Source organism: Myotis yumanensis, unplaced genomic scaffold, assembly GCF_028538775.1.
Source record: "Myotis yumanensis isolate MYYU_CA2020_CCGP unplaced genomic scaffold, mMyoYum1.0.hap1 SCAF_5, whole genome shotgun sequence".
NCBI classification, from domain to species: Eukaryota; Metazoa; Chordata; class Mammalia; order Chiroptera; family Vespertilionidae; genus Myotis; species Myotis yumanensis.
The window spans coordinates 64481837-64509768 of NW_027223756.1; the positions used below are offsets into that span (position 1 = coordinate 64481837).

General features: G+C 37.8%; 1 protein-coding gene across 1 annotated transcript in view; it reads right to left on the reverse strand.

Annotated features, from left to right (window-relative positions):
• The window catches only part of GLRB (glycine receptor beta), a 53239-nt gene that overhangs the window by 9629 nt on the left and 15678 nt on the right, over positions 1-27932 (reverse strand). The window contains exons 3-7 of the mRNA XM_070415414.1: positions 26787-26893; positions 25025-25092; positions 7306-7535; positions 7118-7200; positions 5206-5346 (exon numbers count right to left, since the gene is read on the reverse strand). Coding sequence (XP_070271515.1) covers positions 5206-5346; positions 7118-7200; positions 7306-7535; positions 25025-25092; positions 26787-26893 — 629 coding nt within the window. The remainder of the gene's footprint in view (positions 1-5205; positions 5347-7117; positions 7201-7305; positions 7536-25024; positions 25093-26786; positions 26894-27932) is intronic.

Here is a 27932-nt window from a genome sequence, read left to right on the forward strand (position 1 = left end):
TCAAGGAATCATACAGGGAGCAATAAACCAAATCCGGACAAGTCCAGAAAGAAACACTCCTGAACTACATGTGGTCAGTATAATTTTTCACCCGCATCTATCACTTCTTATCTATAAAGCAGGGCAGTCTCCTACACTTATATGCATATTGAAGCCTTAAAAACTAAGAATGCATTGGAAGTAAACATTAGTGAGAATAAGTGTTTTCATTTTATTTAGATAGAATATTATAAAGTACAAGCATCTGAGATTCCTCTCAATTCTCCCTTCCTCCACTCCAGGCCCTCAAACATTCTCTGACTGAGGGGAAGGACTTCATTTTCACAAGCTGAGACAAATGCAGACATTTCTTTACAACTTAATTTTGGAGCTGCCATGACATCAACTAGTTTCCCCAAATTAATCACAAATTATGAGCAGCCTCATAATAACCATTGCTGACTTGAGACAGAAAATAAGTGACGTAAATAGTCTCCTAACACTGGAATATTTCCAGATGTTTGTATTTAATTTTTAAATGCTTTAGTGCTTTCAGTCAGCAATTTAAGTGTGATATTTAATGCCTAAAGCACTAAATTTAAATAAAAATGTCATTTACCATTCAACCAAAGTAAGGTTATGTACAAATACCAAGAAGTTAAAATATCTTCAGTTGTGTTCAGCCTAAACTGTACATTGTTATTTATAAATGTTGAAACAAATAAATTAACAATGAATAAATAAAATAATTATAGGAAAAGGACAATATTACTTTTTACTATTTTACATTTAAAAAGTAATATTTATCTATTTTTTCCTGGTTATGAAGAATGTATACACTTCTGACACTAGAACAATCTTCATATTTATTCATTAATGGTACTTATAACAAAATTTGCCATCATTAGAGCTAACATGTAAGAACAATAAATAGCTGATTTGGGCTGAAGCAAATTCTAATTATGCCACATGTTTCCATATTATCAAAAAACAATAAATGCAGAATGTTTGTTCTTTTTCTTTTCAAATTTTAATTTCATGAAAACTAGACACAGGTTTTAAAAGATACAAAAGGCAATAAAATAAAAAAAATGTCCCTCCCTTTTCTGTTTCCAGCCACTCATCTTAACTTCCTGCCCAGACAAACAAGAACATATGTTTCTAACTAACAATCACGTGCAAATTTTCCAAAATATAATCTTTCATAAATCCAATATGCTACGGTTAAGAAGCTCACAGTATTTCCCACAAGTGGTTCTGAAGTACCTGGCTTTGTAATGTATCACTTAAGTTAATTTTATATTCATCTAGTATGTGAGAAACAGGGAATGACACAATGTGCTTATGTATTTTTAGGTAGCCCAAGTAGTCAGAAATATGACAATTTACTATAGAGTTATTCGCTTTAAGACAAATTTTTGCATTCCCTCCCACCGTGTTTAAATGACAGCCTAAATAACACGAGTCCTGTATTCTAAAACAAGTTTCCACCACGTTCCCTTAGGAAGGCACCTCTGGGGGAGCTTCCCAAGACCTGGACACATTTGGCAGTAAAATACAGGCTTGGATATTATCGCGATTTGCTCCATAAACTTTTATGAGAAACATTTCTTGACCTTTTTTTATCTCTTCCTGGTACTGTTACATTTATGAGAGGCAGGTGGGCAGCTAATTGATATAAATGTTCATTGGCAAATTCAATTTATTTTCTATTTCCTGTGGGATTTCATTTCATTATTATTCACTCAGGCTTCCAATTTAAGTATTTTTGTATACTTGCTTTCCCACGTATTTCTCCACCTTTGCAATTTCTACAATTATTAAAACAATTTTTAATCAAGTTAAAGCCAATTCATTATTTCTGATATTTCTGTACACATTAAGGAATATGTAGGCCATTATTATATATATGTTGTTCTCTATATCTTTTCACTACTTGATTAAGCATTCCATATGTTTTGAATGTTCTATTTTTCTAAATACATTTCTCAATGTTATGCAAAGATTAATTTATGATTTACTTATATTCATATGATTCATGTAAATGCTGATAAAGCATGTTTACTGAAACACGATGCCAAATATTTTTATATTAACCTTAAGTTTTTTGTAATCATTTTTTCTGTAACTAATGAGAGAGCAGGGACTTATTTATGATAACAAAAAATTCTACAAAATGCTTTACTTATCATAAATTTGAGTAATTCTTCAAGTACTCTACCACAGCACACCTTTTCATTTTTTTCTCAGAACTAAAATTAACTATATCTGTTTATTTATTTAACCATATTAGAGTATGAATCTATAAAAGGATATCATTCTCTCTTTTATTCACTGTTGAATCCCCAAATGGGGACTTTTAAATGAAGGAATTAAAGGTTAAAAAAAAATTAAAAGGCCCATAATTTTCAATGCTGGTCCTTAATTTTATGCTATTACTTAAAATTAGAAATAAGATTACTAGTTTTATTTTCATCTCTAGATGAATTTTAAAACTTCAATAAACATATTACATTTTTTATAAACAATAGACTGTTAATGTTAAGCATATAATCTGGATGTGGGTAAGTACTGTCAAAGTGCAATAGGACTGACTCCACAGGTTGTGTAGTGATGTCAGACTCACTATCCCAGGACATCATTTAGCAACAGTAGACTTTGGGCAGCTTCTTTGCTTCATTATCCTAATGTGTAAACGGGGAGAATAAGGTAAAAGTAATAAACTCAGAGCATTGTTGTGAGGACTAAGTCATAGAATTCCTACAAAGCAGTTAAAACAAAGCCTAAAATAGAGCCAGAACTCAAAAAGCCATCTGCTAAATATGTGTTTTCACAACCATCTCAAATGATTTTTCTTGACTTTCAAGGTTTTTTTATTATAATTACTAGGTGAATTGTAAAAATCCCTAAAACTGTAGTCAGTCTCCTTAATTTGAATGGGGAGTATAGAGAGAAGGAATACTATACTATATGCCTAGGCTATGGCTGACCCTGATTTGCCTGGTGACATTCAGTCACCCTGCATCTCAGTTATTTTATTTCAGTATCAATCTGGTCCTTTCTATATTTAAAATTCTATGTGTCTATGATTTGTTCATTGAGTACTTACATGACCACTTTTTCAGTTTTGCCTTTCAAAAAACTCGGTAATTATTTTTTATTATCAAAGTATAGTTGAGAGTCAATATTGTATTAGTTTCAGGTGTACAACATAATGATTCCACATTTATAAACTTTACGAAGTGATCACCATAAGTCTAGTAACCATCTGTCACAGTACAAAGTTATTATAATCTTATTGAATTATATTCACTACCAGTGGTCGGCAAACTCATTAGTCAAGAGAGCCAAATATCAATGATTTAAATTTCTTTTGAGAGCCAAATTTTTTAAACTTAAACTATATAGGTAGGTACATTGTTATTAACTTAATTAGGGTACTCCTAAGGCTTAGGAAGAGCCACACTCAAGGGGCCAAAGAGCCGCATGTGGCTCGCGAGCCGCAGTTTGCCCACTACAGCCCTAGGCTATACATTACATCCCCCTGACCTGCTGACTTTATAGCTATAATAAGAAGTTTGCACCTCTTATTCCCCTTTACCTTTTCACCCCTCCCATCACTCCCCTCCCCTCTGGCAGTGTTATAAATGCAACACTAACCAATTTGTAGACAAAGTTAGTTTAAGCATCTGTTGTTATTGACCTTTAAATAAAGTAACAGGTTATATAACATTTCTATGTAAATAAATAATGTAAAATATATGTAAATAGCCCCCAGACTATTTAATAATCTGTTATTAAATTAACAAATTATATAACATTTATATAAAAATTGACTATATACCATTTATATGTAAGTAGGTCCTAAGGACTATTCATTTATTTGAAGATCAACAACAACAGATGTTTAAACTAACTTTATCTCTGAGTTGCCTAGTGTTGCATTTATTATAACACTCTTAATATGCAAATGTCACTCTACCTTTTATTTTAATATCAACAGAAATATTTTAAATTATATTTTGTTCTTTTTTTAAAAAATATATTTTATTGATTTTTTACAGAGAAGAAGGGAGAGGGATAGAGAGTTTGAAACATCGATGAGAGAGAAACATCCATCAGCTGCCTCCTGCACACCCCCTCCTGGGGATGTGCCTGCAACCAAGGTACATGCTCCTGACCAGAATCGAACCCGTAGTCCGACGCTCTATCCACTGAGCCAAACCGGCTAGGGCTATATTTTGTTCTTGATGATGTCATGATGGCAACACTTTAGCTCAAACATTTGATATTGCTGGATTCTATATATTACACTATACATTGTTATTTTTGAACAGTCAACATAGATGTTGCCATAAATGTAAACTTTATATCTATCCCTGAATATCTTTGTCTTGATTTACTTCCTGAAATGTAATTAGAATTGTGTGGTATTTACAAGTCAAACTGATTATTAGTATTAATGTAATAATCAAAATTCAATCACTTTTTATTTATATTGCTAATCAAAATAATAACATATTTAATATGTAAAATCACTCAGTAACATATAACTATCAGTAGAGACTCAAAGGTTAAGACTAATCATATTATAAAAGTATTGAGTAGTGATTACTGTATTTTTATTTCTGTAAAAGCTTGAGGTAATTAGTGAATGAGGTTAATTTGTTGTGCTTTTCATAATTGGCTGTTCCATAACCTAGGCCAATAATATCAAACATACAAAAATATTGACTTATGTCAAATTACTTCACACACTCATTGCTTCTTGCACAGCATGAAGATTAATGCTTTTTACAACTAATAATATTGGTCAACCACTACCTAAAAATTGCTCACAGACAATAGATGAGTATAAATGAATTATGTTGCTCATATCCACATGTTTGGTCCCAAATTGAATCTTGCCAAAAGTAGAATTTCTTCATAACATCTAGAAAACCACTACCTGGCTAAGTTCATATTACTAAAATAAAAAACTGAAAACCTCTTCCTACCCAGAATTACATTAAAAAAGGCAACATTCTCCAGTAATAAAAATGTTTTTAAAAACTTTAGTGAATGCAATTTTATGAGAAATTTAGATATAATATTGTAAAGATATACTAATAAATATTGAACTTATTTTTAACTAGTTTTCTTCTATTTTGCCCTTAGCATATATTAATATTAAAACAGATCTTTGAAATAGAATTTAGTTTTGTTTAACGAAAGATCATTACTTACCAGTGCCTTTATAGTATTTTGTACAGTTACCATATTCAATATCCTCCTTTTTTATATCAAATTGAGGCAAGGCAATTTTTTCTAACTGAACAGGATCCCCTGACTGCCAGATAAATCGTAAATCATCAGTTGTGTAACCAACTATAAACAAAAATAAATAAAAATATTAGTTTGAAATACAATTATTAATGCTTTCTTAGTATTTTAATAATTCAAATATTCAACACCAAAACGATAAGAAAAGAGACATGAAATTGTTATTAAAATTACGTAATATCTATAGCCACTGATGAAAATATTAACACAAAAGTTAAAGATAGTTGTCTTAAAGAAAGAACATGTTAAAATAATCAGCATATTATATATAAAATCCTAGGGTCATATACGTTATGTGAGAATTCTGAAATGTCATCAATAAGAAAAAGGAATAAATAAGTGATACTAGCTTTCAAATCATGCAATATACTACCTGGAACATTTAAAATAAATATAAGCACCAAAACATTTTTAAGAAGTAACTACAAACTTCCCTAAAGGGGTTGCATTGCCACAGGAGAGCAATAAAACAATCCCATCCTCCCCCCACCCCACCCCCTCCAGTGGCCACCATTATGGCATACTGAAGCACACATTCTGGCCTTAAGTAATGTGGCCACGACTCAGGGATCATATGGGCTTTTACAGCATATAGTAACCTACCGTTCAACTCTCAAGTGCATATGTTTTTAAAGCAATATTTTAGTTCTTCTGATAATAGAATGGAATATAAATACATAGTTGAGTTTTTAAATGAAAATACACAAGCACACATATGTGTGATACATACACCAACGTGGACATATATACACTAACATCTGCAAAATCTTATTTTATAGTTAGAAAGCAATAAATATTCAAATTTAAGATCCAGATTTAGTAACTTAAATAAAAAACAGCTAATAATCATTAATTTTAAAACATATCATCCAACAAGCATATGCTTGCCTATAAGGTTATTATTATTCTCCACAGAAATAGGTTATGGTAAACAACTAATCAGGTTAAAGATTCCTTATATTAGTGTTAATATTTTTTTAAATGCATGGGTGAGTTCTTTTTTAAAAAATATATTTCATTGATTTTTTTACAGAGAGGAAGGGAGAGGGATAGAGAGTCAGAAACATTTATGAGAGAGAAACATTGATCAGCTGCCTCCTGCACACAACCCACTGGGTATGTGCCTGCAACCAAGGTGCATGCCCTTGACCGGAATCGAACCTGGGACTTTTCAGTCCACAGGCCAATGCTCTATCCACTGAGCCAAACTGGCTAGGGCTTAGTGTTAATATTTTGAATTTTATTTTTAAAAGTCAAGTATTATAGCAAATTAATATTTTTAGAGGTAACCATTTCAATTAGTGCACCTATTTTACATTTTATGATATGAAATATATCTGATCGTAGAAACAGAGAATCCAATTTTGTAAAAAATAATAATAATAATTATGTTTATACACCGATAGAAAAATGAATGCTTGGTAGGATTTAAATAATATTTTTTGCATGTTTTTCAAATTTTCTGCTCTAAAAATGTGGTTTTAATATCAGAAAATTATTAGGAAAGCATTTTCTCCTTTATCTTGCCTACATTACTATTTCAAATGAAGACGGCAATTGGAATAAGTTAGAAGTGAACACCTACATCAATTTAACTGTAATACAAAATTAGTATAGTACCAAAAGGATTTGTTTTAGTACAAATTAATATAGTAAGAGACTAACGATAATTTCCTTAAATAAATTATTCTAATGACTATTTGTAATCAAAAGCCTTCGTTTTTACCATTGCTATCTAAGATATTAGTAGAATGCACTGCCTAGAAATTTTAAATATTTTTATTCCTATAGTCATTTAGGGTTTCGCTTTACATACAGCTCTCAAGTTGCATTTTGCAGCGTTGTGTATCCATGGGAAACAAGGTCAAGTCCAATGGGCATGAAAGAGTAATAGATAACCTGAAAGTAGAAACAGAGGTCTTAGAAGTCATTTAACATATTTCCCCCTGATATGCTGATTTTAAAAGGAAAATATAAATGTACAAATATTAAACATCAAAGTACCTCATGCTGACAAGGACATCTCCATCCCGAAAAATAAAGAGGAGGATATTCTCCTGGGTTACATCATGAAAATTGGCACTTTTTTCATTTGCAAAAAACAAATCAGGTTTCCACAGACACTTGTACATTGTGGGATCCACTGTCAGGGCATCTGAGCCCCGAAAATCGCTGGGGAGCTTCAGCCTGGGATCGTTCCATTTTTGTCTCAGGAAGATATTAACTCTGTAGTCCTAGGGAAAGAAAAAAATGTGTGCAGGGGTATGTTTATTGCCAATTTTAAGAACATATTCAGTGCCGGATATAAAAAAGGCTTCAATGATTAGCAGCAGAAATATTCTTTCTCTTCTAACATTAACAGGATCAAAACAGCTCAGTCACTAAGTACAAAGAGCTCCATCAGCAGTACAAAAAGACCCTTGTGTCTATTTAATTGCTCTCTACAGACATTTCCGCAGCACTTGCTAGTTCAAACGTCAGAATATAACTTTACCAATAATTGCTTTACCTTTATATAAACACAAATTACTAGTTGGTTGGGAATTGTTATCATAAAAGCATGGGAACTGCTAAACATTATTATTATGCTTCCCAAAAACCATAATAAACTTTAGTTAATAATAGACAAGAAGCCAAAGGAAAATATTTCAACTTGTCTTTTACTAAGTAGCAAACTATAAAAATAATATATGTATATAACTATGTATATTATATAACACATTATGTAATATGTTCCTCAGAAGGAAAAAGAAAAACTATCAGACATGTAAATGATTACACAGAGAAAATGAGATAATCAAATAAAATTTGGATTACGCAAAACAGATAAAAGCACATACAAAATATTATGTTATATTCAACTATGGTACAAAAATGTTTTCAAACCTACTAAGTAATAGCTAATTATATTTCGAGGGGTAGGGGGGGGCGGAGGTTTGGCCCATCTCCAAATGTTTTAATTTTAAAACTTTGTAAAAATTGAATTCTATAAAAAATTTGAATTATATCAAGAGACATAGATTTTAAGAATATGTAAACTTAGGAAGGTATTTAATAACTTAATACATTATATATTTGTTATTGAAATAAGGTTTTGGCACAAATTGGGTTGTTAGTATATACAGTCAAACTCAGCATTGAGGCATCAAGGTCAGGTCTTTTGATTTTAATTTTTATAAATTTTTTAAAAATAAATTTTATTTTATTTTAGAGGGAGAAAGAAACATTGATGTGAGAGAGAAACATTGACTGGTTGTCTCATGCACACACCCTGACCAGGAAACAACCAGGAAACCTGGTTATGTACTCTGACCAGGAATCCATTCGGCAACCCTTCAGTGCATGGGACAACACTCAACCAACTGAGCCACACCAGCCAGGGCATGATTTTAATTTTATATAGTGAACTCAGATATGTACAAAAATGTACTAGGTATAGATTGTATTGGGCTTCAGCTTCCTTATTTTAAATCACTCAAAATTCATAAAATACTATTCTATCTATATATAGCCTTTAACATAATCAAAATGAATTAGGTATGCCGAAACCGGTTTGGCTCAGAGGATAGAGCGTCGGCCTGCGGACTGAAAGGTCCCAGGTTCGATTCCGGTCAGGGGCGTGTGCCTGGGTTGCGGGCACATCCCCAGTAGGAGATGTGCAGGAGGCGGCTGATCGATGTTTCTCTCTCATCGATGTTTCTGACTCTCTGTCTCTCTCCCTTCCTCTCTGTAAAAAATCAATAAAATATATTTAAAAAAACAAAAAAACCAAAACAAAATGAATTAGGTCATAAACTTCAAATCTAAATCCGAATAATTAAATAAAAAGAGATGATAGTTCATCTTATATTAAATAAGACCTAATATATTTCCATATATGGAAAGGTAGATAACATATATACACACACTTTATAAATGTCTAACATAAAATTAAGCATAAGCAATAAGCAATTACTCTAGAGAAGCTTGGGGAATTTACTTTCTCTTTCATATGATCTTCAGACAATGTATAGTAATTAGAGAAAATAAGGCACATAATAACAGCAAACATTTACCAAATTATAGACAGTGAAGTAAAATTTAATTTACCTACATTTTACAGCTACTCTAAACTTGATGTTTATAAAAACTTCAACATATGAATTGATTCTTAAAAAACATAAGCAGATGGTTTTGGAGTGCCAGAGTCAAATACATTAAGGATTATATAAGCTAACACTGAACATATCTGCACCATTGGGAAAAAAAAGGTAATATTTTCCCAATCAAATGAATATGGAATCAAAGAGAGAGTAAAAAAAACCCTAAAACCCTAGAAAATGAAGACTTCCCATGCACAGTTACATGACATTTTTTTTTCAAAATATACACCTATCTTAATATTCATAATGGAACTTAAGTGATTACTTCATATCTGAATTTGATTGTGACAACTACAGAAATTAACTCAAATATGTCCAATACAAAGGCTTATCTCCCCCACATGGTGAGCCTTCCAGTAGATACGATGGTGCTTCCTGATAAATGTTTCTATCCATGTCATGTAAACATGCATGGCCCTCCACTTGTGAAGACTCGCTAGGTTCAATCACCTATACCAGTGGTCAGCAAACTCATTAATCAACAGAGCCAAATATCAACAGTACAACGATTGAAATTTCTTTTGAGAGCCAAATTTTTTAAACTTAAACTATATAGGTAGGTACATTGTTATTAATTTAATTAGGGTATTCCTAAGCTCGCCTTTGCTAAAAACATCCTCAATCTGATTGAGGTACGTTCACTGAGGTCGACCCCTTCCAACTCTCCCATCCACACTTGTCTTGTATATTTGTTTTGTCTATTTCCTTTCCGAAAACCGACTTCTGCGCATGGGCCACAAAGTTTCAATCGCACTGTACGTGCACACCCGTATGTGGTATTTTGTGGAAGAGCCATACTCAAGGGGCCAAAGAGCAGCATGTGGCTCGCGAGCCGTGGTTTGCCGACCACTGATCTATACTAATAAAAGCATAGGTGGTCCTCGCACCCTCACACGCAATGTTGTCACAATATGGCCGCCATAAGATGGCCGCTTGCACAGAAGAGGCGGAGCAAGGCGGCCACTTCACGCAGTGAGGCCTGGGGTCATGTGACTCCATGCAGTGCAGAGGAGGCCAGTCCCAACATCTCCGCTGCCTCGAGCAGAGGAGGCGGGTCATGATGAAGGAGGCGGGTCACGGCAGGGGAGTGCAGTTGGGGGCAATCGGGCCAGCGGGGGAGGGCAGTTGTGGGTAACCAGGCCAGCAGAGGAGGGCAGTTGGGGTGGAACCAGGCCTGCAGGGGAGGGAAGTTGGGGCAACCGGGCTGGCAGGGGAGGGCAGTTGTGGGTGACCAGGCCAGCAGAGGAGGGCAGTTGGGGGGAACCAGGCCTGCAGGGGTGGGCAGTTGAGGTGATCGGGCCGGCAAGGAAGCAGTTAGGCATTGATCAGGCTGGCAGGAGTGTGGTTAGGGGGTGATAAGGCTGGAAGGCAGAAGCAGTTAGGGGCAATTAGGCAGGCAGGCAGGTGAGCGGTTGGGAGCTGGTAGTCCCAGATTGTGAGAGGAATGTCTGACTGCTGGTTTAGGCCCAATCCCTGTGGGGTCCCAGATTGGAGAGGGTACAGGCTGGGCTGAGGGACAACCCCCCCCCCCAGTGCACGAATTTCATGCACCGGGCCTCGAGTTTATATTCATAGCCATAATATTGTGAAATAGGTGGAAACAACCTAAGTATCCATCAACAGATAAGTGAATAATCAAGATGCAGTATATACATACAATGAAGTATTATCTATATCCTAAAGGCCCAGTGCACTAAATTCGTGCAGGGGTAAGGTCCCTAGTGGCTGCCAGCTGCCGGCCTGGGCCTTCCTTCATTCCACGCTGCCCCTTGGTGGTCAGCGCACATCATTGCAAGCAATCAAATTCCTAGTCGGTTGAACTCCCAAGGGGACACTTTGAATATTATGTTTATATATATAAAGCCTAATATGCAAATAGACAGAACGGCGGAACAACTGAACAACCAAACAACCGAACAACCGGTTGCTATGATGTGCGCTGACCACCAGGGCACATGCACAGGACATGGTAAGTGTCAGCAGCAGGAGGCAGAATGTGGAAGATGGCAGGCATTGGCTGCGGTGGAATGGTGGAGCAGGTGAGCAGGGGCGCCATACTAAGTTGGGCAACAGTTGCTGTCATTGGAGCGAGCCTCCGGTGGTTACTGAAAATTCTTTGTTCCCACATGTCGCAGCCCTGCTGAGTGCTTACACCTGCTGCCAGCGCTGGCCCCACTCATAACTACTGTCGGCACTAAAGCTGCAGCTCGTACCTGCTGCCGGTGCTGACCCCACTCGCACCTGCTACTGGTGCCAGGCCCAATTGCTCCGTGCTATCAGCAGGTGTGAGTGGGGCTGGCACTGTCAGCACGTGGGAGTGGTGGTGGCGGGAGTGGGGCTGCCAGAAGACAGGGGACTGGAGGCCGTAGTGGGAGGGGCTGGACGGAGGCATGGTGGATGGGCCAAGACCCAACCCAGTGCTCACTGCAGCCTTGCAACCCACAGTTCCTTTCACAGTGCATGAATTCATGTATTGGACCCCTAGTCCTATCTAATAATAGCCAAACATGGTAATTGACTGAACCTTCGCTACACCTCCCATTGGCTAATCAGCGAGATATGCAAATTAACTGCCAACAAAGATGGTGGCTAATTTGCATACTGCAGGCAGGGCGGGACAGCGTGAGCCGCCAGTGTGAGCTGCCATCCAGGCCCCCGTGGGCGACGCCAGAAGCCGCTTGCCTGCCGCCCGGGACTGGATCCGGTCCCGGGCCGCAGGCACACCAGCCCCACAAGCCCCAGAAGCTGCCTGCCTGCTGCCTGGGACATGATCCAGTCCCCGGCCCCAGGCACGCTGGCCCCGCAAGCCCCAGGAGCCGCCTGCCCTCTGCCCGGGACCCGAAGTGAATTTAAAGAAGGGATTAGCCAAAGAAAATATATGCACAACCCATGGACACAGACAACAGTATGGTGATGGCCAGAGAGAAGTGGGGGGCAAGAGCTGGGTAGAGGGGGCAAAAGGGGGGAAATAGGGACATCCTATATGATAACAATAAAAGGCTAATATGCAAATTGACTGAATGGCAGAATGGCCGGTTGCTATGATGCGCACTGGCCACCAGGGGGCAGACACTCAATGCATGGAGCTGCCCCCTGGTGGTCAGTGCACTTCCATATGGGGAGTGCCACTCAGCCAGAAGCTGGCTCGTGGCTCGCCAGCGCAGAGGTGGTGGCAGGAGCCTTTCCCACCTCCGTGGCAGCACTAAGAATGTCCAACTAACTGTTTAGGCCTGATCCCTTGGGGGCCTAAGCCTTTAGTCGGACATCCCCCGAGGGCTCCCTGGCTGCCAGAAGGATGTCTGACTGCAAGCTTAGGCCTGATCCCCCGGGGAGTGGGCCTAAGTCGACAGGTGGACATCCTCCAAGGGGTCCTGGACTGCAAATTTTTGTGCACCGGGCCTCTAGTCCTATTTAATAATAGACAAAGATTGAAATTGACCATACCTTCGCTACGCCTCCCATTGGCTAATCAGCAAGATATGCAAATTAACCACCAACAAAGATAGTGGTTAATTTGCATACGTAGGCACGAAGCAGCAGAGTGAAGACTGAAGGCGCCTCCAGCTGCCATAGCTGCGAGAGGCTTGGAGGCGCCTCTGGCCGGAGCGAAGGTCTGGGTCCCGGGTGGCGGAGGAAAACTGGTGCCGGCAGCTAGGGGAAGGGAAGGCCTATTGCACGAATCTTTTTGTGCAACAGGCCTCTAGTATAGATATAAAAGGCTAATAAGCTAGGTGTTCCTCTGCCCATACGACGGGTCGCTATGATGCGCACTGACCACCAGGGGGCAGATGCTCAACACAGGAGCTGCCATGACGTGCACAGAGAAATGGCACCGCTGACCTGGTGCCCACAAAGCAACACTCGGCTTCCCCAAAGTGGGATGTAGGCCCTGCCACCACCCTGAAGTGACACCCCACCAAATCGCAGCCCACAATGCCAAAACCCCATGGTGCAAAATAGAGTCCACAGCCCAGTCCAGCCTGGAAATGGTCTCTGTGGGTGCTGGGTAATAACACCACGTAGCCACTCCTAGCTTCCTATCCCTAGCAACAACTAGTCTCCTTGCAGTTTCTTCAGCCCAGGAATACAACTTGCTTTATAGCCAGGTGCAAACATTTCATACTTTAACCAAATTTCTGTGAAGCATTTTTCTGTGCCTCATCTCATTTGACCTCACAGAAGTCCTGGAGTAGGTAGATAGGAGACTCAGTGGAATCCTATTTTCTTTTCATTAGCCAGAAAATGGAGATTTAGAAAGTTTAGAAACTTGACCCAACTAGAAAGATGAAATGGTGGCCGAAACCGGTTTGGCTCAGTGGATAGAGCGTCGTCCTGCGGACTGAAGGGTCCCAGGTTCGATTCCAGTCAAGGGCATGTACCTGGGTTGTGGGCACATCCCCATAGGAGATGTGCAGGAGGCAGCTGATCGATGTCTCTCTCATCGATGTTTCTATCTCTCTATCGCTCTCCCTTCCTCTCTGTAAAAAAATCAATAAAATATATTTTTTAAAAAAAAAAAGAAAGAAGAAATGGTGGACCTTGAAAATGACTTCAGGTTTTCTCACTGCACAGAATATAGTCAAACACTGCTGCAGTTAAATATTTTATCCTTTCTTCTCTGTGAGTGATCTACAATAATAATGTGCTTCGTGTTGATATTTACTGCTGTGTTGCTGACAATTACCTGAAAGAGAAGTTGGGGTGCTTCACTGGGCTGGAAAAAGTTTAGCTAAATCAGAAAACAGGACTAATTAAGCACGTTTATTCTATATCTAGAAAAGGCTAAGTTCACTCGCGCATGCGCGATACATATAAAGCTCTCGCTGGCGCCAATCGCATGTGTGTGTTTCCATTTGTCATTGTCGATCATGAATTTGGTTGACACTTCTATTATAGAGAAAAGGGTGACTAGCGATATTAAAATATTTCTTCTAATTAATTTCCTTTCAATGTGCATGAATCCGTGTACTGGGCCACTAGTTCAACCATAAAAAGGAATGAAATTCTGATACATGTTACAACATGAATGAGCCTTGAAAATATTACCCAAAATATCAACAATAATTCTACTTAGAGTGTAGGGGGAAAAAAATCTATTCTATATAATAAAAGACTAATATGCAAATTTTCCCCATGGGTGGGAGTTCTACTGACTGGGAGTTAGATATGCACTGACCACTAGGGGGTGACCCAAAACATGGCGGTCGTTGGTGATGCGGTGCTGGCAGCAGGCGGCAGTGGAGGTGCTGCCAGCCCCAATGGGCACCAACGAGAATGGGACTGCAGTGAGATGGGGGAGCTGGTGAGTGGGCAACACCAGGCCAAGGCAGGTGCCAGCAGGGCCCTGGTCGTCCCACCAGTCACACCACAGATTGGCCCTGATCGCCAGGCAGGCCTAAGGACCCCACACATACAGGAATTTCGTGCACCAGGCCTCTAGTCTTACCTAATAATAGGCAAACATGTAAATTGACTGTCCCTCTGCTACGCTCGCCAGCCAATCAGGAGAGTATGCAAATTAACCCAACAAAGATGGCAGTTAATTTGCATACATAGCAGAGGAGCAAAGACTGAAGGCTCTGGCCAGAGCGAAGGCCTGAGTCCTGGGTGCTGGAGGAAAACCGGTGCCAGCAGCCAGGGAAAGGGAAGGCCTATTGCACGAATCTCTTCATGCAACAGGCCTCTAGTATATATATAAAAGGCTACTATGCTAAGTGTCCCTCCTACCATCCAACCAGTCGCTATGATGCGCACTGACCACCAGAGGGCAGATGCTCAATGCAGGAGCTGCCAAGCCGCAGTAACTTGGCAGTGGCGGTTCTCGGGTGACGCACCCCTAAACCAGAGAGAAGGGAGCCCGATTCCTTGTGGCGCTGTGCAATACCACCTTCAGCCTTGGGTTATGTTGTTGATGGGGCACTGTTGGCCCCAAATCTTGTTTACTGCACGCTTGTACTTGTGTTCCACACCCTGTACAACAGCAACTTTGCCAAGTGTCCTCTCGCACTCCGGGACCCCTCGGGGAATATTGGAGAGCTGGTTTTGGCCCAATATCTGCAGGCCAGGCTGAGGGACCCCACCTTCCAGAGGGACCCCACTCACTCCACAGATGCTGGAGAGGGACCTCGGGAGGTTGGATCTAGGGAGTGTCCAACCTGTCTCACCCAGTCCCACCCCGCTGGCCACCTTCTAATTAATTTCCTTTCAATGTGCACGAATCCATGCACTGGGTCACTAGTAATAATAATAATAACCCTGGGGAGGGCAAACATTTCCAGGGAAGGCTAGAAAACTGAGAAAAAGAAGGAAAGCCTTGGAACAGGATTCCACCAAAGCAAAGAGGCAAAAACTTTAAGACGGTCAACAGCAGAAAGTTTCATAGAGGGTCAAATACAATCAAACTGAATATTCTGCAAATGAGTGATGGTTTTAACAAAAACATTATTTGGTAGATTGGCATATAAAAAGTAATATGATAGCCTGGCCAGTGTGGCTCAGTAGTTGAGTGTTGACCATGAACCAGGAGGTCATGGTTTGATTCCCAGTCAGGGCACATGCCCGGTTGTGGGCTCTATCCCAAGTGGGGGACGTGCAGGAGGCAGCCAATCAATAATTTTCTTTTATCATTGATGTTTCCGTCTCTTTCTCCCTCTCCCTTCCTCTCTCTGAAATCAATAAAAACATAAAATTTAAAAAGGCAATATTACAGAGAATTAATATGTGAATAGAGGACAAAGTTTCAAGTCTAAATAAAGGGAGCTAAAACTAATACAACATAGGGCTTTTATAAGGAGTCAATGAGATATTATATATAAAGTCCATATTAAGCACTAAACACATGTATTTGTTCTTATTATGATATATGCTTTATTTTGTTCTTATTCTTTTATAAAGTTGGTAATAGTGATAAAAATGCTGTGCGTCAGGAAAAAGTCTTCATATATTGTACTAATTTGGTTTGCTCTGGTCTATGCATATTGACTTACAGTTATTCCTAACAGTTATCTACTCCTGGGTCACAATTCTTAAAACAGTGCTAAAGTATTGTTTTTGAGCATCTCCTGAATTATTCTTGCTTTCAGCACACTAGTGTAAACTGAATATACCACGTAAGCTCTGAGTCTTATATTTCAGTGAGCATCTCCAAAAAATTGGTAACTGCTTACTTTTCTGTGTCATTCTTGATCATTGTGTCTCACCATCTCTATATATAAAAAGCCAGCATCCAGAACGCCTTAACGACCGGAAAGACCAGTTGTTATGACACCCACTATGGCCAGTGAACTGGCCAGATCTGGGGTGGGGCCGGCCTTCCAACCTCCTTGGGTCCCGGTCCCTCCCCGCAGCCGGCCCATTGTCCACAGCCCCTCCCTATGGCCAGCCCCACCCCTGATCAGCCCCCCACACCAAATTGGGGGCGGGGCCCACTGGCCAATTACCCTCAGCCCCTCCCCGCAGCCGGCCCGACCCTGATCAGGCCCCGATCAGGACAGGCCGGCTGGACCCCACCCATGCACAAATTCATGCACTGGGCCTCTAGTTGCATTATAAAAGTGCCTCAAAGATGCTTTTCTATTAGGTATGTAGGTATATACTATTATGATTCAATACAAGTTGCAGCATGCTTATATATCTTTTAAAAATGTTTTAAAATTTTACAATTATTTTAAAGTAATAGTTTGAATTAAATACTCATTAAAATACAAAAGCTCATTAGTTAGCATGCTTTGGTTAATGTTTTATGAGCATTTCTAAATGACTGGTAGTTATTTGCATTTCAAATGCTTCTATATTAAATAACTATCTTTGAAACCTATTTATTTTCATTTTCAATTACTCAATCACAATAATTATAGCTCTATCATTTATTTTGCAATGAACAAACTCCCATCAGAAAGAGACTTCTTTTATCAATGCGAAATTACTTAATTGTTTTCAGAGAACTTGGTGACAAATACTCCTCATTGTTGACTCCAAACTACACACTATTAGTCATTATCTGAAAAATGGATGGTCTCCAAAACGTTCAGTATCAATTAACAGCCAAATTAAGCTATTTCTTCAAGGCAATAAAACATTTCAGAACAAGACATTAAAACTGATTTAGTTTCATTAATGATATTTTAACATTAAAAATAACTTATCTGTATTTTATATTGTTGTAAGGATAGTTCTTCTGCCTACTTGTAATTTTTACCTAACTCTCACATAGGCAGCCTTTAACTCATTTGTTTCCTTTACATTCTGATTTAAAAAGAAATCATTCAAGGAAATAAAGGAGATCAATTCTCACAGCATCTGGCAGCATTATAATTATAGTTCTGTCAACAGAATTGTAATAAGCCTGGTTTCAAAAGGATTTAAATGTAGTTGTTAGTGAGGTTAGAAGTTTCACATAAGAACTGCATAATAACAAATTACCAGTAAAAATTCCTAGGTTGTATTTTTAGCAATTTTCTCAATATGTCATTTTAACATTTGTAGTCAAATATTATTTAGTAACACCTTATGAATATGTAAATGTTATAGACCTCTGCCAATAGTCCATTTTTGGTGCACAGGACGATGCTCCAACAGAGCCACCCACCGGCCAGGGCAATAGTCCATTTTTGTTAGGAGTGCCTGCTAGGGGATGAAACATTAAACTATACACTGCATGAGAGTAGCAGTCTGCTTAATTGTCTATATAGAAAGTGTCCAACATACTTCTATTAAATGCAGTAATAAAGAGATGACTTTTGTGGTATTTTGACGGTTAGGATATTTCTCTAGTATCGGTCACACCATCAATTTAATTTTTCCTATATCAACTGATAACAGTGACAAATTACTGGAAGGAGAAAATAAAACTTGGACATTTCTCATCTTTCCTTATTACCTAATACAATACTCTTATGATATTTAATTACCAATTCTTCTGAAATAATAAAGCTGGAGGAAAAAAATGGTTAGAAAGGAAGGTATGAATAATAAATTATGTTATTCTTTGTTTTAAGGCAGACACACTAAAAAAAGTAACTTTGACCAAAAAAAAGAGACATATAGTATATTTTTAACTATTAAAAACACAGATTCTCTCAAATTGTCCTTATTATGATTTACTTTAAAGAGTGAGACTTTTCAGTAATCACTGAATAAAAAAAAAAGCCACTGGTTATTTTGGCATTTCCATATATTGAAAAAGTTATATATATAATCAGATAACCCTCCAGCCACATTTGGGAGGAAGTTATATGTAATCAGATAATCCTCCAACAGTATTTGGGGAAAAAAAAAATTAACAAGTGTTCATCAGCATGCATATTAATTTCCTACTGCTTCTGTAACCAACTTACCAAAAACCGAGTGGCTTCAAAAAAAACCCACCAAATTATTACCTTATAGTTCAGAACATCAAAATCAGTTTTACTGGGCTGAAGGCAAGGCATCTTCGGCCGGTTCCTTCTGGAGGCTCTGAAGGGAGTCCAGTTCCTCGTTTTTCTCGGCTTCTCCAGGCCGCCTGCATTCCTAGACTTATGGCCGCTAACTCATATCATGCGAATTCATACTGTCTGCATTGCAGCCACTAATTCTGTCTCCCACCCTCTTGCCTCCCCAGCATAAGGACCCTTATGATTATACTAGGCCCCCATCTCAAGATCCTTAATTATATCACATGCAAAAGTACTTCTTACTGTATAAAACAACAGCACAGGTTCCAAAAATTGGAACACAGACATCTTTGGGAGACCATTACTTAGCCTACCACAGGGCATAAACCCTAAAGATGACTGACATGAGAAAAAATAAATATAAAAACATTTTAAGGCTTGTGTATTTATGATCCAAAATAGAAAATAAAACACAATTGGAACAAAATATGGATGGAGCAAAAGTAGTTTTACAATTGTTTTTATGAAAAATAATACAATAATGAATAAATAATAATAAAAGAATAAACTCTTTTTCATGTGCTCACAGCTATAAACCAAATTTTGCTCTACCCTGTATATATAATATTATTCTATAATAAATGAAATAATGCTGGAAAGTTAAAAAAACAAAAACAACAAAATACAAGGAATAATAAAGCTAAGACAAGTTTTAAGGAAATAAATTTAAATCTTTATATAGAAGGAAATATAAAAAATAAAACTGTTTTAAAAACACCAAAGATGAGTAATAACCAAGGACTACAATAAAGCTTTTTTAGCTGATCCCAAATATGATCATTCTTTCTTGACAGGCACAACTGTGTTGTTCAGAAAGAGTTGAGATCTATTATTAAAACAAGCAAAAAAGTAATGTGGCAGAAAGGCACAAAAAGTCTGACAGGACCATGAATTGTAGTGCAATAATTGAATATAATTACAAAGCATGCCTAGACCAAAGAAAGGAAATGGATTATATAAACAAACTTTTATTTCCATGAAAAGAGCTCTTATTATGCCTGGTGAGGTAAAGGGCCTGTGTATAGATTATTACAATGAACCGTAATACCCAATTTTTCCCCAAGTGCAATAGTTCACATTTTCAATTATGAAAAATCCTGCTGATTTAAGCCAAACATCAGAATTGAATGAAAAAACCAACAGAAATTATAAACATTACTGGGGAGCAGATGCCACCTAGCCTCTAACAAACCATTCTTCTTACTTTTTTTATTGAATTTACTAGAGACCTGGTGCACGAATTTGTGCATGGGTGGGGTCCCTCGGGGTGGCCTGCAGGGATCGGGCCCCAATTCACACCCCTAGCCTCGCAGCCCCGCAGCCTTGCCTGGCACCCTGCCTTGGCCTGGCGCTGCCCCCTCACCTGCTCCACCATCCCGCCTGCAGGGTGATAGATCGGGGCCAGGCCCCCGCCCGGCTTCCTCAGCACCTCAGAGCTGGGTGGTGGCCCTGCTCCTGCTGCCAACGCTGGTAGCCATTTGCAGGATGATCTGGCTCCCGCTCATACCCGCCTTGGTCTGGTGCCGCACGCTCACCTGTTTCACCATCCTTTTGCAGCCCCACTCTCATTGGGGCCCACTGGGGCCCATTGGGGCCGGCAGCACCGCCACTGCCTCCTGCTGTCAGTGCAGCATCGCCGATGCCCACCATGTTCCACTCCACCCCCTGGTGGTCAGTGCATGTCATAGCGAGCAGTCGAACTCCCAGTCTCCTGGTCAAACCCCCAGTATCCAGGTCGAACAACCACCCGAGGGGACAATTTGCATATTAGGCTTTTATTATATAGGATTGGGGTGACATTGGCTAATAAAACCATACAGGTTTCAAGTGCTCCACGCTATAATACATCATCTACATCCTGCATCATGTACTCACCACCCAAAGTCAAGTCTCTTTCTGCCACCATTTATCCCCGCTTTGTGCTCTTCCACCTCCCCCACCCCGCTTTCCCTCTGGCAATCACCATACTGCTGTATGTGTTTGTTTTGTCTTTTTTAAAATATATTTTTATTGATTTCAGCGAGGAAGGGAGAAGGAGAGAGAGATAGAAACATCAATGATGAGAGAGTATCATTGATCAGCTTTCTTCTGCACACCCCTCACTGGGGATTGAGCCCACAACCCAGGCATGTGCCCTGACCGGGAATTGAACCGTGACATCTTGGTTCATAGATCGACACTTGACCACTGAGCCACACCGGCTGTGTCTGGGTTGTTTGTTTCTTTGTTTGTTTGCTAAATCACTTCACCTTTTATGCCCTGGTCCACAGCTGTCAGTCTGTATTACGTATCTATATGTCTGTTTCTATTTTGCTTGTTAATTTGTTTTCTTCATTAGATGCCACATATAAGTGAAACCATATAGTATTTGTCTTTCTCTGACTGGCTTATTTCACTTAATATAATACTCTCTAGGTCCATCCATGCTATTGCAAAGGGTCTTAGAGATGTGGGAAATATGGAGAGCTTGATAAAATGTATAAACTTTATTTTAGTTATAAAATAAATAAGATCTGAATATAACATGGTAACTACAGTTGATAACACTGTATTGTATAATTAAAATCTGCTGACAGAGTTAAAATTTGCTGAGAGAATAGAACTTAAATGGTCTCACATATATGATGGATGTGTTGATTTGATGGGAGGAGGAATCATTTCACAATGTAGATATACATCAAATCATCATGTACACTTTAAATATCTTACAATTTTATTTGTTAACTATACCTCAAAGACTAAAAAAAAAGAAAAGTAAGCTCATCCCAGGTGATTGGAAGAAAAAAGAATATCCTCTCATAATATAACTCTTATCCATTTAATTATAACTTTTTAGTTACTCTCCTAAGCCATCTCTATTGACAAGTGTTTATAATAGGTAATGAAGAAGTTTTATCTTAAATTCACTTTTTTCTCCTTAGAAGATATCTTAATGTTAACTATCCTATATAATAAAAGCCCAGTGACCATAATGGCATAACAACCACAACGACCGCTCAACTAGTCGTTATGAGGTGCATTGACTACCTCTCAATCCCTTTCCCCTGATCCACAGGCTCCAATTGCCGGATGGCGAACGGGGAACCGGGGTGGGTGGTGGCGGGGTGGGACTGGGGACTGGTTAACTGGTGGAAGATGGCCCTGATTGCAGGCTAGGCCTAGGGATCCTACCCGTGCACGATTTCGTGCACTGAGCCTCTAGTCCTATATAATAAAAGGGTAATATGCAAATCAACTGAACGGCGGAACAACTGGTCGCTATGACGTGTACTGACCACCAGGGGGCAGATGCTCAATGCAGGAGCTGCCCTCTGGTGGTCAGTGCACTCCCATAGGGGGAATGCCGCTCAGCCACAAGCTGGGCTGACGGCTGGCGAGCGCAGTGGCACTAAAGATGTCCGACTGCGGCTTAGGCCCACAGGGAGCAGGCATAAACTGCAGTCGGACATCCCCTTAGGGCTCCCGGACTGTGAAAGGATCTCTAGTCTCTATATAATAGCTTGTGCCTATCCTAACTATTAAGCAACAAATCTCAGACCATTTGTTTTTTAAAAGATTGAGCAAATCTATAAAATATGACAGCCTCAAAAACATCTCTATAGCCCAGCTGGTGTGGCTCAGTGATTAAGTGTGGACCTATGAACCAGGAGGTCACGGTTCAATTCAGGTCAGGGCACATGTTCAGGTTTTGGGCTCTATCCCCCATGTGTGGTGTGCAGGAGGCAGCCAATCAATTATTCTATGTGCTCATTGATGTTTCTCTCTCTCTCTCCCTCTCCCTTCCTTTCTGAAATTGATAAAAATATACTTTTAAAAAAGACATCTCTATATAATATTGTTTTTTTTTGTAGGGATGTGTCTGAAATAAGCATTGCTAAAAGCAAAAAATAATTATGGTAAAATAAGTCTACTTGATGAGGATGTTCTCATTCTGAACCTTTAGACTGTCTACACAACATAAATTGAAAGGCAGTTTGGTTTTCATCTAGATTATTTTAGCAAAAGAAATAACAAATAAAAATAACTTTATTCTCTAAATAAAGGTCTCTAAAATTTCCAAAATGAACACTATAAAATAGTAACATTATTTAGTCTTTTATTTAACCAAACAAATGTTCTACAAGGATCTATTGTTTAAAATTTTTCTGTCAATTGTTTTATTGCTACATGAATTCACTTGGTGCTAGGCAAATAGCAGAATTTATTTATCCAACTACTCAAGCAACATTAGCTAGTACAAGATATTTTATTTATGTGTTCACTATTTATTGAGTGACTATTGTCATCTGTATCTTATGGAAAATGAAGTAGACTGCATTATTTCTGACTTTAAGAGCTTTGTAGTCCATTAGAGAATAAAAAGAATACACACACAAAAAGAAGCTATCAGATTACATTAACAAATAAATGCTAGAAATGAAAGACTTGGATTGAAAAGAGGGCACAAAGTGAGTCAGAGTAGCCATAAAAGACTCTAATTAGAAGATAGATGGAGATCAGGGATAAATAGTAGGAACAAAGACTCCATAGGAGAATTGCTTGAATCTGGTCCCAGCAATAAATATTTTGGGCTAGCTACTGTGATGAGTCTATGCAAGAGACAAAATGGTTGACACTTCTATTATAGAGAAACGGCGAATAGCAATATTAAAATATTTCTTCTAATTTCCTTTCAATGTGCACAAATCGTGCACCAAGACACTAGTGAAAAATAAAACTGTACAGAGTAGAGTGTGGAGACCAAATAGCTCCCCCTTAAAGTTTCCCTGTGAGAAAAATGACAGCTCTTGCTCTTGAAGAGTGAAGTGCTTTGATAGACTAATCGTATATTGAATTAATGAGTGCTATACTTATCTCCGTAGTGATATGTGGTACTGTACATTTTATTTCAGAGCTGTCATCTATTGATCTATACTGTATGTCTATGTCATTTAGGTGAACTAAAACTTCACTGAAAGTCAATTTTGGACTTGATTCCAAAATTGTCTTTTAAATACTTCTCTAAAAATATTTACACATTGTCTAAGAAAATCAATTATTCAGAGGCTAAATACATGCTTTTACTAGTATAAAAATAAATACATGGCATTCTCATCACAATTAGAGATAAAAATAGGCATTATAATGTAAATGCAATATACAATTCCTTTTGTAACACACCAAGCTGCTACTAGGAATAAAGGAATAGTTTCAATTATTCATTCTCTAGTCTGAGATATTCCCTGAATAAGTATACTGTGCTGTAACCATTATTATTAGGCTTTCAATCCACACCTTATGACTTAATAAAAATATAAGTATCTCAAAACACACACACACACACACACACACACACACACACACACACAACCTGCGCCTTCTTTCTCCCACCTGAAGTATAATTTTAGCATGTAGGTTTTTTTTTTTTTTTTAAAAAAGCACAAATCTATATTCTAAAACAACAAAAAGCATGTAAATTTTATTGAATATGTTTAGAGAAGCTGAGGGATAAATTACATCATAGATCACTCAGGAAATCTAATCTCACTGGATAGCTGTCTTTGCATCTAAAGTTTAATTCATCAGGAATAGTAGTTATTCCCTGATATCTTTCTTTTTTGTTCCTTCAAGACAGGATGCTCCTCTCCCTCCTTCCCACTCATCTCCCTCTTCCCTAGGTGACAATCTTTTCAGGGAGCTCCATGGCCATATTTTATGAAAATTAATTTTGCTTTTTATAATTCTCTGCTCCACACATCACAAAATTAGCACAACAGAGAAAACAAAGATTCTCCCCAAGAAACTGGAAGAAAAACCTGTCAACAATCAAATATTTTTGAATGCTCATACATCTTCGCATATTGGAGGAGGAAATGTTGTCTCAGGGTATTAATTGCATAAATCCTTTTTTCCCATGTGGCATCCAATTAATTGTTCAGAGTGAGTATGGTAATTTTTCCAATGCAGTATTAAGGCTAAATTTGAATTGCAAAATATCATAGGCACTGAAATCACTAACTTAACAAAACCTTGGAACTGGATTATTTTATACCAGGAGTGAGCATGCATTTTTCCTTAGAGTTACTCAATATTTTTCAGTTTTAATATTACTTTCACTATGCTCTAGTTTAAATTTTGATGATTAAAATATTAAATTAACTGTAATATTACCATTGTTGTCTCTTGAATGGATCCAAAACTGTTGATAAAAATGTTTACTACTACATCAACAGGAATGCCTGTGAATAAAAATTAAAGATATATTTAGTAGCTGTAAAAAAGCTTGGTCAGAATCTACATATTTCAGAGTTTATGTATTTGTTTTTTATATTTTTCCCAACCCACATGTGATGTAAAATTATAAATCAGTGGTCTCAGTATACCATGTTCACAATTACTATTAACTTATTTTTCTAAATAGGGATCATAACGCAAATAAAAAATGAGTTAAGTTGTATTTTATAATGTTATTTTTCAGAAATATTTACCTATTAAATTGTAGAGACTGAGAACATACATTTACCTTTAAAAAATTTTTAAATTGGGTTGATGCATTTACTTTAAGAAAATGTAAATTATTCTTTACAAAACATCATTTAAAAATATGATATAATTTTTTAAAATTTGTATAATCATCTGAAGTTCTTACTTGCGTTGGTAAGCAATATTCAATAGACTTCGCTTACATTTACTATACTTTTCTTTCTAATTCATGCAATTGCAAAATTAATCAGACATATAAGAGTCATTATAAAGATTTTTGCCTGACCTTTTAGAAAATAATTTGAAAGTTCATGGAGTGAGAACTAAGGTATAATGTTGCAAATTTCTTTCTTGCTTTCTTTTTTCTTTACTCGTTGTGGGCTGCTGGTTGGGCTAACAAAGGGAAAATGTGAATTTAGCCTTTCAGCCACATAACCACTGACTGATGAAAAACAGGTGGTGAATCAATATATGCTAGACATGTGACAATCCAGGCCATGGCTGTTGTTGAAAGTAACTGAATAGGTTCTGGTAATGAACAAAAAACCCTGTTTTTACAACATAGTTGTATAACTTCAGTTGACTAGAAGCAGCTGCAGACTTTTTTTTTCTGTGAAGGAAAAAAAAAATCAAGCTTTATGCTGATAATCTGATCTACATTAATACCTGTCCTTAGGATTACAGTTTTCCAGAGGAGATTTTTTTCATATTGCTTTTTCTAACTCATCAAGAGGACAAACAAGTAAAAATTAAAGCAAGAAAAAGAAAAAAAAAAGTTTGCTTCCCTATACAATCTTCTCATGACTTTCATAGCAAGTAGGAATTTTCTTCTTGGAAAGTGTGATAAAGAGTAGTATTTTGTTGGAATAAAATCAATCTCTGTTGTAGAAAACAGTCTTTTAAATACTTCAGAGGCTAAATACATGCTTCACTATTATTCACACAAGTTACTGTGTTTTTAAAACCCATATGACCATCTTCCATCTTTTTTTTTTCAGCAAAAGTGCAGAGGAAAAAACGTTTTATCAGTGTGAAAGGCTAGAAAACGTAAAAAGATAATCTAAATACAAATCAGAACATTTTTCTATTCCTATATAAGTATGTGGCCACTTTCCTACAAACTATAATTTTGATGTCTGTGAATGAAAGCCAGTTCTGTAGCCAGAGCCTAAATTTTGAATCACTAAGGTTAAGAATACTAAGTACTCAGAAAACCCATTACAGAGGTTAGCCTGTTAATTCACAATATACCTTTTTATACAAACTGGGAAGCATATAAAACTATTAGAATTATTATTTTGCCTATGTGTGGCATTACTCTGAATCTAAGTTCATTACGGGACATATCAATTTGCAATCTTGTTTTTAACGTCATAATTAAATGATTTCATATATAAAATTAATTTTTAAATTACAAAGAAGAAGATATTTGAGGGGGAAAAAAACAAACCTTTGAAATTTGGTCTTATCCTGGGATCATAACTGACCAGTAGCCTATTCAAGATATTGCTAGTGGAGTTGGCAGGGACTCGGGCAAGGTCCTCTGGTGACTGCTGGCTATAAGAGAAAAAAATAAAACAAAATCCTGATAAGTATTTAGAAATGGCAATCAACAGGAATGGGTCATTTTCAATGAAGGAAAGACTTGGCTTCTGGAGACAAATCTACAATTACAGCATGGAGTTTCCAAACAGAAGTAAATGAAAAGTAGTAGACATTGTCAGTAGGCTGAAATATATGTGCCATGAGAAATAAAACCAATAAAAAAGTACTTTAGCACTTATTTTTACCAAATGAATAAAACACTGTCCTAAATACTCCAGCTTTCTTTTAAATAAAATTAAGCAGACATCTTACTTGTCCTGAAGCAAGCTTCAATCAAAATCTAGATGAGCACCAAACCAAGAGAGTGCAGACAATGAGATAACAGCAAAAGAAATGTCATTTTTAATAATGTAGTATAATATGAACATTCTGCATAAGGGAGTATGTGGATACCGTAAGATGGCCACAAAGATAGTCTAAGAATTTTTAAAAATCATGCTGATATTTATAAAATTATATTGTCCAAGAAATACACAATGAATGTTCTCATCGAGTTAAAATATGTTGGAAGGGGGTGTGAAAATACATATACTGCTAAAGGAAACCTCATTTAAAATGGAGTTGAAAAGCCCTGTAGGGGGAGCTCTCATGTAAGTACCACTTCTTGCAACCGACAAAACCAGCAAGAATGGAGGACATTTTTCACTTAGGATTCTATCTCCTTCTTTTGTAAAAAGGAAGATCCCCTTGCCCCAGCAGCAACACCTTAACCACCCCTTGCAGATCTATGAAAAACCACCACAACCTTGAACTCTTGTTCTCCAATGAACAACCCTCCCCAATTTCCTCCTAAAACCTAACAAAAGCTAACCTTCCCTTTGTCTCTTTGGACTTGCCTATGGTTCACCTGAGCTTGCTTGTCCCAAATTGCAACTCTCTGCTATTCCCAAATAAATTCAATTTCCAATAAAATAACTGGCTGTTTTTATTTTTGAGGATGACAGTTCAAATTGGTCAGAGAAGGTCTCTGTTATCAGACCAGTTAAACAGG